The sequence below is a fragment of the Budorcas taxicolor genome, chromosome 9 (genome assembly GCF_023091745.1).
Source record: "Budorcas taxicolor isolate Tak-1 chromosome 9, Takin1.1, whole genome shotgun sequence".
Lineage (NCBI taxonomy): Eukaryota > Metazoa > Chordata > Mammalia > Artiodactyla > Bovidae > Budorcas > Budorcas taxicolor.
The window spans coordinates 18,598,977-18,611,097 of NC_068918.1; the positions used below are offsets into that span (position 1 = coordinate 18,598,977).

The 12,121-nt window shown below is 35.7% G+C and overlaps 1 protein-coding gene across 1 annotated transcript in view; it reads right to left on the minus strand.

The window, feature by feature from the left end:
* NKAIN2 (sodium/potassium transporting ATPase interacting 2) overlaps positions 1–11,862 on the minus strand; it is a 644,621-nt gene extending 632,759 nt beyond the window's left edge. The window contains exons 1-2 of the mRNA XM_052646092.1: positions 11,842–11,862; positions 10,845–10,880 (exon numbers count right to left, since the gene is read on the minus strand). Coding sequence (XP_052502052.1) covers positions 10,845–10,880; positions 11,842–11,862 — 57 coding nt within the window. The remainder of the gene's footprint in view (positions 1–10,844; positions 10,881–11,841) is intronic.
* Between the last annotated feature and the right edge of the window lie 259 nt (positions 11,863–12,121).

Sequence of the window (12,121 nt, forward strand, 5' to 3'; positions counted from 1 at the left end):
CAAAGTAGATAAGGAAAGATATATCCATCGAATGCGGAGTCCCAAAGAATACCAAGGAGAGATAAGAAAGCCTTCCTCAGTGATCAATGCAAATAAATAGAGGAAAACAACAGAATGAGAAAGACTAGAGATCTCTTCAAGAAAATTAGAGATACCTAGGGAGCATTTCATGCAAAGATGGGCTCGATAAAGGACAGAAATGATATGGACCTAACAGAAGAAGAAGATACTAAGAAGAGGTAGCAAGAATACACAGAAGAACTGTACAAAACAGATCTTCATGACCCAGATAATCACGATGGTGTGATCACTCACCTAGAGCCAGACATCCTGGAACGTGAAGTCAAATGGGCCTTAGGAAACATCACTACGAACAAAGCTAGTAGAGGTGATGGAATTCCAGTTGAGCTATTCCAAATCCTTAAAGATTATGCTGTGAAAGTGCTGCACTCAATGTGCCAGCAAATTTGGAAAACTCAGCAGTGGCCACAGGACTGGAAAATGTCAGTTTTCTTTCCAACCCCAAAGAAAGGCAATGCCAAAGAATGCTCAAACTACCACACAATTACACTCATCTCACATACTAGCAAAGTAATGCTCAAAATTCTCCAAGCCAGGCTTCAACAGTATGTGAACCATGAACTTCCAGATGTTCAAGCTGGATTTAGAAAAGGCAGAGGAACCAGAGATCAAATGGCCAACATCTGTTGGATCATCGAAAAAGCAAGAGACTTCCAGAAAAACATCTACTTCTGCTTTATTGACTACACCAAAGCCTTTGACAGTGTGGATTCAACAGAATATAGAAAATTCTTCAAGAGATGGGAATATCAGACCGCCTGACCTGCCTCCTGAGAAATCTGTATGCAGGTCAAGAAACAACAGTTAGAACTGGACATGGAACAAGAGATTTGTTCCAGATCGGGAAAGGAGTATGTCTAGGTTGCATATTGTCACCCTGATTATTTGACTTATATGCTGAGTACATCATGAGAAATCCTGGGCTAGAAGAAGCACAAGCAGGAATCAAGATTGCCGGGAGAAATGTCAATAACCTCAGATATGCAAATGACACCATCCTTATGGCAGAAAGTGAAGAAGAACTAAAGAGCCTCTTAATGAAGTGAAAGAGGAGAGTGAAAAAGGTGGCTTAAAGCCAACATTCAGAAAACTAAGATCATGGCATCCAGTCCCATTACTTCATGGCAAATAGATGGAAAACAATGGAAACAGTGAGAGACGTTTTTTGGCCGGCGTGGGGGGCTCCAAAATCACTGTAGGTGGTGACTGCAGCCATGAAATTAAAAGACACTTACTCCTTGGAAGGAAACCTATGACCAACCTAGACAGCATATTAAAAAGCAGAGACATCACTTTACCAATAAAGGTCCGTTTAGTCAAAGCTATGGTTTTTCCAGTAGTCATGGATGGATGTGAGATTTGGACTATCAAGAAAGCTGACTACTGAAGAATTGATGCCTTTTTAAAAAAATTTTAATTGATGCTTCTGAACTGTGGTGTTGGAGAAGACTCTTGAGAATCCCTAGGACTGCAAGGAGATCCAACCAGTCCATCTCTAAGGAAATCAGTCCTGAATATTCATTGGAAGGACTGATGCTGAAGCTGAAATTCCAGTACTTTGGCCACCAGATGCGAAGACCTGACTCATTGGGAAAGAGCCTCATGCTGGGAAAGACTGAAGGTGGGAGAAGGGGACAACAGAGGCTGATATGGTTGGATGGCATCACTGACGTGATGGACCCGAGTTTGCATAAACTCCGGGAGTTGGTGATGGACAGGGAAGCCTGGCGTCCTGCAGTCCATGGGATTGCAAAGGGTCGTACATGACTGAGTGACTGAACTGACTGACTACTGACTGAAATTGTCTCCTTCAACCCACACTCTCAATGTTACTCCTTTCTTGTTCCCTGGACTCTTCTTACTTTACACTCTTTGAAACACCTGACATACAAATATATGCATATAGCCTTGAAAAACATTATTGGGGTGTGTGTGTGTGTGTGTGTCTGTGTGTCTGTATGACATTTTCATCTAAAAAATGTTTTAGGGAATAAATAACTTTCATGTTTGCCTGGTAGTGGTGGAGGTTTAGTCGCTAAGTCGTCTCCAACTCTTGGAACCCAATGGACTGTAGCCCGCCAGGCTCCTCTGTCTTCTGTTCATGGGATTTCCCAGGGCAAGAACACTGGAGTGGGTTGGCAGATCCTATGTCTATTGTGCTGTATATAAATTCTGGTGTTTGGTCATTTGGCTTCTGCACAATACCCATTATAAATGCATAACTTTTTTCTTTTCACAAAGAAAAAGTTTGCACAAACTTTTTTATTGCCACAAAAAATGCAAATACTATTTTTGAGGCTTTTTAAAAACATAAATTGGGGCTATTCTTTATCAACTATTATCTCTGCATCTGAGATCATCACTTTCGTCTTTTCCTTTAGATCATCAATGTGATTGATTATATTGACAAGTTTTCTCAGGTTCAGTTAACATTTTTTTTCCTGGGAAAATCTTTATTGAATTGGAATACGATTTTATCACATTTTCAGTTTGGGTTAAATACAAATTTATTTCAGAGTTTTGTATTTACAAGCTGATGTATAATTCAATTTTCTTTTTCTCTCATTCTCCTGTTATGAAGATTGCACTGGCCTTGAAACCTAGGTAAGGCTCAACATTTATTTAGACACTTAACAAACTTTGAAGAAACCAATCAATTCTATGTTCCCAAAAGCAACCTATGTCAACTTAGGGAAAAATGGTAAAGTTCATAGATTTTCCTAAATTGTTAGGTTGGTGCCAGCATACAGGCAAATATCTGCTGTGTGTGCATACATTCTTTTCTATCATTTTATTTATATAAATGAGATTGCAATGTAAATATGACCTTTCACTTGCACTTCCTACTTAGTAATGTGTTGTAGAGGCTTCTTTACATCAACACATTCTGTTTTCATAGCTCTACCTCATTTTACCCTTATTTAGACATTCCGTTTTCATAGTTTTTAAAATTATGTTGGACTTTAACATACACAGGTTGCATTAAACAGCTCTGTATATGTGTATTGACATATCCACATATATAAAATTGGAAATGGTGGGTCAAATTCTAGTTGTATAATTTCAAATATTATAACAACTGTTATTCTTTGGCATGTATGTATGTACTAATACATAGACATGAAAAATACTTTTCTCTTCTGCATGATTTTAAATGTGAATTCTAATAGTATTGTTAATCAAGTATGCTTATGCTGAAAAGTTTTCAAAAACCTTTCTGATAATTACCATTAAGTAATATTTATCTTATTTCAATGGCAATAAATGTTCATAAAAAGTACCTGTGCAATGTCTTCCTGATAAATAAACTGACTTTTCAAGCTGGAAGAGACTCATTCCACCCACGTCAATTTACAAATGAGAAAATTGGGTTCCCTTATGTTAATAGTTTGTTAAACTAAGTTTGACCTCTTAATAGGAGAATATTCAGTCTGAAACAAATATGCTTCAGTGTTTGCAAGGCAAATGGAAAATGTTTCTGTTTCTTTGCTGGATATTTCCATTTAATTTTTTATGAGGAAACCGATGGATACATTAAAATATATATTTTTAACACTTAAATTGTACACTTAGGGCTAGCTATTTTCAATTGGTGGGGTGTGGAACTAGTTTCTTCCAAATGCATTTTGCTAATGATAACAAAGATTTCTTAATAAATTTTTCTCCCAGATATTGACATTATTTTCTTATATTTGTAAATTTTAATTTCAGCTATACAAATAATTTAAAATAAAACTTATTCATGACCTTTGATAGAAAAATAGGCTTTTTTTCCTATCACGTTAGAACGTGAGTTCCTCTATTAGAGGAAAAAAAATGGTGTTAAAGGCTAGAAACAACCAAATTAAATTTCTACAGCAAAATTATAAACTGAAATTGAATTGAAATTGCACTTATACACGAGTATCCTTTTCTCCTCTTTGTACGTATCTGCCTTAAGCATCTCTACTCTCCTTAAGGAACCTGAGATTTCAGATCATCTCAACTCTCAAATCTCTGAGTAAAATAAATAAGGTAACACAGATGTTAGGCAGATAAAGTGCTTCCAATGAAAGTTCATCTGCAATGTCAAAGAAATAATAAAGTCGGCCAAAAGTTGGTTAGCATACAAACTGTGGAAATTCAGGACTCAATAAAGAAATTATTAGTATTTTAGTTTTTTCCAGGAGAGGATAACTTGTTGTTTTAGCATCAAGAGTAGGAAAAAGGGGAGAAAATCAAGATGAAAACTGAAATAGGCTTTAACAGTTCCCAGAATGGGTTCAAAGTTCCTCTTTCATCCATAAGGACCGTGGGAATTTAGATAAACCTCCAAGCAGACATAGAGTATAGCTATCTATTTATCAAAATTTTGTTAACAGAATTGCTGCTAAATTTTCTTCCTGCATTCCAGTAGAGTACGGCCAATTTATTGCTCCCAGTTTTATCCACAATTTCCTGCTGCAGAGAGAATATAAAACACCCCGAGAGGAAATGAGGAAACAGGTCTGGTACTGTTTCCTTGATTCATATAGGATTCTGGTCCTTCAGCAAGAAGCTCCTGCCCTGAGATCTTGCCTTGGATTTATGTTTCTCCTGTGTCTGCCTCCCGGGTGCAGAATTTTCTGTGTCACTGCTGTCTGCTTATGTTGGTAAAGCTGCTAATTCTGTCTGTGTTTATTCTGTCCCTTTGCTGCATCTTGTCATGCTAGATCTCATCCACAATCTGGTTACTTACCCTCCCCTGAAGTCTCCTACAATGAACCGTAATTTTGAGCATGTTTCAGATTTGTCTCCTCCAGAATCAGACAAATTAGTTGCTCTCATTTTTAAGCCAATTCCCAAGAAGGCTGTAAAGACTAGAGGTATTGGGTCTTTATAAGATTGTTGAGGTGGTGGATTCTTTGTGATATTGTATAAAAATATCAATATTATAAAGCAAAACTATATAATTATGACTGATGACGCCCTCTCCCCACTTAAGGTTCTGTGTTCAAAATGGATAAGGTAAGTGAGAACATTATGTGATCTTTTAAATGTTACATGCAGGTGATAGAAGAGGCACATTTCTTTCATTTCAACAAGTGACCTCATTCATATATGAAATGAAGAGAATAAACTAAAAGTAGGGTCTGCAATGATTACACATGTAAGATATGGACAAAACCAAGCACAGAGCTTTACCTGAAGTTTTAGGTACTCTTAAGTAACTGAAATTATTCAAGTGTGTGGGGGAATGTGTGTACATTTGTATATGCAGGTAGGTGTTCATGTGTATTGGTGTGTACACTGGTATTCAATAAAGGATGTAAAATGAAATGGAAAGATGTTTGATAATAAATGGTTCACAGATAGCAATTTATCTTAATTCAGTTGAAACAAGTATTTTCTATCTCGTTCCACCTAATTGCCTTTCTTTACAAGCAAGAAAAAAATTAAATCACAAATACAAATGACAAAAACATCACCAAAAGATGTCTGGCCCCAATGGCTCTGGTTATAATAGAAATCAACGTGTCATAGTGGTACAGAATTCAAGTTTTGGAACTGGAAAGCCAAGTTTGAACTCTAACTAGCTGTGTTACCGCAAGAGGTAACCTAATTGCTATGAATCTCAGTTTTTTTTAATCTATAGATTAGGGATATTGTATTACATAGCTCCTAGGATTTTCATGAAGATTAAAGTAATAAAGTACATAGAATACTCATTAAAATGCCTAGGCTGTTTTCTAAAATAGCTGCTATGATTAGTATTTCAACAATACAGGTTTATATACTGGACTATAATACAAATGTTATTCCAGACTAACACTTGTGTAGAATTTTTTGGTTAGAAATGATCATCTATTTCTCATTCTATTGATCACAGTGCAAATAATAACATGGCAGTCATAAATAACCTTGATTATTCAAAGGGATCTTTCTTAATGAATGTTTTCCTGCCTATTTCAATAGTCCATTGTATCTAATCCTTTGTAGCACTTTTCCTGTAGTCTTGTTGTTGTCCGTCTCTTTGCGACCCCATGGATTATAGCAAGTCAGCCTCCTCTGTCCTTCACTATCTCCCAGAGTTTGCTCAAATTCATGTCCACTGAGTCTGTAAGACTACCTAATCCTCTCATCCTCTGCTACCCCCTGATCCTTTTGCCTTCAATTTCTGTTCCGTGCTTAGTCGCTCAGTTGTGTCCAACTCTACGACCCCATAGACTGTAGCCCACCAGGCTCTGCTGTCCATGGGGATCCTCCAGGCAAGAATACTGGTGTGGGCTCCTATGCCCTCCTCTCAATCTCTGTAATACTATGCTAAAAAAGGAAGGATTTGAAACATCAAGTCTTCTGTCATTTTCCATCATTCTCCCCATTTTTCAGATGAGATAAGAATCAACATGTATTTAAAAAAAAACTATCTCCATATAGTTAATCACAGTATGATTTTCAAGCAAATTCTGGTGAAGACGTGGCATAAGCTCAATGGAACTAAATAAAAACAAGTGTTTACATTTCTTACAAACATTACTGAAACACAATACATGGTATTTCTTAACAAATCTTCACTGAAATGCAGAGACACTTATTTCTGAGGTTGAGTTAATAGGGTTATTTAATTGACCTACATAAGAATCAAACAGCATATTTTAGGACCTTCTCTGCTATTGTGTGTAACAATGCCACTTATATATAATTCTAAGTATGCTAGCTAAAATTCTAGTTGTTGTGATAACAGAATCCTTTATTACTGCTCACAGCTGTTCATTCCGCATAGCAATTTATAACCATTTTATAGTGAACACTCATGCTATCAAAAGACAAGTTGATGACTAGCATATTATACTAGATTTAAAAAAAAACAGAAAACAGTCTTACAAAAAAGTAGTACAAAAAGTTAACACTAGAACACAGAAAAATTTTTTTGGTTGTTGGGGAATTGAGCTTACTAAGTCAGATGATCACTTGATCGGTGTGCTCCTATGTCAAAGTATGTGTGCATGTGTACAAACACTAAATATTATTTGATTTTTAGAAGCAGGATTTTTTCAAATTAAACACTATTTTTACAATAATTACTCAAAATTCTTTGAGTATTTATTATATCCCATGCCACCTGATAAGCACTTCAGTGAGTAAGTCAGTGGTTAATTTTAAATCATGCATTCTACAAGGATTATCTATCATTACCTTTATTGTACAGATTAGGAAATATATCCCATGTTCAAGATCATGATTATAGAGTTGGGCTCAAACCCCAGTCATTCTAACATCAATGCTCATGTTGATAACCACAAACAATTTATAACAATATAAATTTAGAACCTATGATTTTGATTTTAAAATTTTTAGGGGCACCAATTCTGCTTTACTAACAAATACTGCTCTAAACATGTAAGCATGAGAGATTTCTGTTTTGGCTATAAAAGATTAAAAAATACACTATAACTATTTTTATATATAGCTCAATGGTTTGAAAACTCACAGTCATTGATTATCCCACAATGTAATCACCATCATTATTACTCTATCATTACAAATTATGTAATGGTCTACAGATGAGTTTACAATTAAGACAGAACCTTTTGAAAATAAGGTCAAATTTTATCCTATCGATGCAGTTAACAGACTAATAATCTGGCAAAGTCACAACAAAATGACATTTATCTGGAGTTGTGCTATGAAATGGTTTCATACCTTAGTAGCCAAACTCTCATTTATGAAATTTAAAGTTTCCCTATGCTCATATGAAATAAGCTAAAAATATCACAGTCCAGGTCCTCTGAGTAGATGGATCATTGTTTTGATTTTTCCACTGAGTCTATAATTTTCCTCACTGGAAACCCTACTTCCCAGAAGAATCAGAATACATCAAAACGACAGCTGTTCTTGGTAGTTTTCACAGCTCACTCAAAGTACTTGACAGGTATGAATTAGGGAGCTTAATGGCTTAATGTAACTATTTGACCTTGAATCTCTAGTATCTCCACAACGAAGTCTTAACTGATTCAAGGTGAAACTAATGCACAAATAGTTTAAATACTAATAACATAGTAATGTCCACTGTGTAGAAGACCTTGACCATAAACTTTTAAATCATGTAAGTATTGAGCAATGCAAAGCATTGTCTCAGGTACCAGTGAGGTGTGTGTTTGGGAACAGGTAATGAGACGAATCAGACTTCATGTTGTCTGGCAGAATTAGTCTTATACCATGAGATATGCTAATATCTGAAATGCTTATTAAGACAGAAATTCTCAAAACTCTCAAGAGGGCCCAGGTGTTCAAATGACATCCCTGCTGTGGAGATATATATCTGGTTCTGATCCATTGCCAAACCCCCTATTGCTCATGTAGCAAGTATATACAAACAACATTAAAAAAAAAGGTGGCTAGTATTACCAATACACAACAGAGCAAATGAAGGATGGGTTGACTCTATTTCAATAAGGGACTTTCAGATTTGAGTAGAATAAGTTGCTAAATTCATCATCAGTATCATTTATTTTTTTACTATGGATTTTTTATTCATCAAGAGCTCAGAGAAAGTCAAATAACAAAAATAGCTTGCAATGTTCTTATTTTCATGTATCATATGATATCACTCTTTCATAGCAAATGACTTTCTCTAGAGAAAACTCTATTGCTATTTTTTAACAGCACAATCACATTAAACATATTAAAGCTGCCATCTGGAGAATCTGAAATTTGTCAACAAGGTAAAAATGCAAACACACTTTTTTTTTTCTGAAAAGCAGATAAGGAGTCCAAAAAAAACATGTCTAATATATCATTATCAGAGAAGTAACGTCTAGGCAGTTTTCAGGTTTGGTCCTAATAAGTATTTGTGTATGTTTGTAAATATTTTTATTTTGTGAATTTAGAACAAGGTAAAATGCCACTCCAATCCTCCTGGCCTTACCCCCATTTAAGGCAGTGAACTAATATACTGTAATTACTGTCATCAGCATTCCCTGTTAAACAGATGCCGTATATTTAACAGCATTGGTGGTGTAACTGCACTTCCTGTCTCAGGAAACAGAAGTAGATATCGCAGCGTCCAGCACTCTGGTGTCTTCCCTGTCTCTTTCCCTCCCATCTGCTTGCTGTTCTCCTACTCTATGGAAGGCAGCAGCCGAGGCTTCAAGGCACTGTTTCTTTGACTGCAGCGAGGCAGCCATATGGAAGATGTCAATCAAACCTCTCAAACTCTAGGTTACGTCTCTTTCATAAAATTCAATTTCCTAAGGATGGGAGATAGAATGACAGCCTCACTTACTCTGGCTGCTAAAGGCCAATCAAGAGTTGAAATGAAAGCAGAAATGTTATCAAGATCACTCCCATGTACTGGCAGTCACCGTGGGTTATATCAGAAATTGCTAGTAGGAATACAAGAGAATATCACTGCAGACAGCTACAGGCACATTTTAGAATTTGTCATGAGGTCTGCTATTTCTGGCATGGTAAATACCATGTCTTCATGTGCCCTTTAAAATAACCATCTTATTGAATTCAACACAGATATGGAGATGCTGTTCTGAATAAGAGGCAGTCATAATATTTGTTTTCCTATTGACAGAAGGTGTCGGTGGCTGTCCATGGTTGAATGTAATAAGACACGATATTCTCTATTGGCTTTAGGAGTTTTATCATAGACTCCATTAATGTAGCATAGATAACTGGTACAGGCTTAAAATGACAAATTCTGTCAAGCTATGAAATGCATTTCATACCTTAAAGTTAAAAATTCAAAGCATTACAGGCATTCCTAAATCACACGCATAGTTTCCCTGTCTGTATGCACACATATTTCATATACTATTCATAGCACTATCCCAAGTATTTTACACACAGGAGCTTATCTAATGAGGTAGATAATATTATGTTCACTTTTAAAGATGAGAAAACCAAGGCAGAGAGAGAGGTTAATTTGCCCAAGTTCATACGGCTATTAGTAAAGATGATTTGTCGAGTCCAAGCTTTGGACCATAATCATATCACATTCCATGTGATACTAAAATACATATGTATATATTTATAAGGGGCTTCCTTGGTGGCTCAGATGGTAAATATGCTACATGCATGTTTTTGTAGATATAAACATATATATATATATACACACACACACACACATACTTCACTATGCTTTGTTTCAAGAATCTTTAATGTAATGAGCTCATCATATCATTTCAGTGGGTTCATGAATAAGCTGAGTATATAATACAAAACACTACCTGATTCACATTGTTTGTATTTGTTCCCACATAATGTAGCCCTCAGCATGGAACCATATTTCTGAAATGCTATGTCATCTCTCTGCCAGTGATATAGTTTCATTCTACTGGCAACGGGGGATAAACTAGACAATACCTCTGAAATGCTGCTATTACCTGGACATAAATTTGGGATGCTATATCTCTTTAAGTGGTCCAATTTATTTATGAGCTTTTCAAAGTACAGAACTAACTATAAATATGCATATTATACTCATGTCTTGAGTTCAATGTCAGGCAGTAGAATTTCAGTAAAATGCGGTCATAAATAATAGGGTTCTAGGGCTACTCCCACATGCTTTTGTTCTGATTAGTTGAATTGCATGATGTAAGTTGTGGCTACATGTGTTTTTGCTCCCATCACTTACGTGTTTATAGAGTGCCTGTCATAAACACAAACTCAAACCTGGTTATATCAGTTGTACTTCGAATGTATATCACTGTGCAACTCAAGTATTATGTATACAGTTAATGAGTACAAAAATATACATTAAAAAATTAATAAATTTAACATATTAGAAAGACTACATAAAGTCCACATAAAGACATTAAAGTAAATTTCTAAATGATAGTTGGAAAAAAACAATGATGAAATCTAAAGGAGTCTTTTCCTAAATGATTTTATATCTTTAAGTTCTTATTCTACTGTAAGGAAATCAACACATAAAAATCCATAAAAAATAAAGTATAGATTTTTTAATGTAAAAAAGAAAATGTCAGCTACTGATTCCACACACAAAGAAGAATCCTTAGTCTTACAGCAAAAGGAGTTTTTATAGTTTGAGTTAAGATGAAATGTGTCAGGTACATATGTATCACTTTTATAAGTCACTGCCTTAAAATGTTTTAATTGAATCCATATCTAAAGAGAATGTTATATTGTGTCATTATTCTGGACTGCAAGGAGATCAAACCAGTTCATCCTAAAGGAAATCAATCCTGATTTTTCATTGGAAGGACTGATGCTGAAGATCCAGTACTTTGGCCACATGACTCAAGGAGTTGACTCATTGGAAAGTACCCTGATGCTGGAAAGATTGAAGGCAGGAGGATCAGGGGATGACAGAAGATGAGACGGTTGGATGGCATCACTGACTCGATGGACATGAGTGTGAGCAAAGCTCCGGGAGTTGATGATGGACCGGGAAGCCTGGTGTGCTGTAGTCCATGAGGTTGCAAAGAGTTGAACATGACTGAATGAACTAAACTGATCTGATGATTCTGGAACCCAACATATTTCTGATAATTCTTGGTACAATATAAATAACATATCCACTGCATCACATTATAGTTGAGAATGTTCAAGTGATTCTCTAGAGCCTAGTTCCTGATATTGTTCAGGAAAAAATAAACCTTGACCAATATCTCATACTTTGGAGCAAAGGAAAGCCAGAAAGGCAAACAATAAACATTCTTACCTTCCTTCATGAAAATGGCTGTAACTTTTTAAAGCTATCAATTCATTTTCTCAGATCCACAGATAACTAATCAGAACTCTACATGCATTTGCTCAGTGCTTTACAATCTCAGCAGAAATAACCATCAGGCGCTAGAGCTGTATTGTTTTACCCAGTTCTGAGAATAATTCTCACCTTTTCAGAATGTATCATAAAGATTTATTTGTTGGCAAGGCTTTCTGAAAAGCATTTTCTTTTTCTATAGTTGGAAATTTCAAGAAATGCTGAAACATTCATGCTGTCTTCATATAATCCCCTTATAATTAGGTTAAACTGTTTTTTCCCCCCTATGTTTCAGGTGTACAGTATTATACTTGGCACCTCTACATGCACCTAGTGATCACT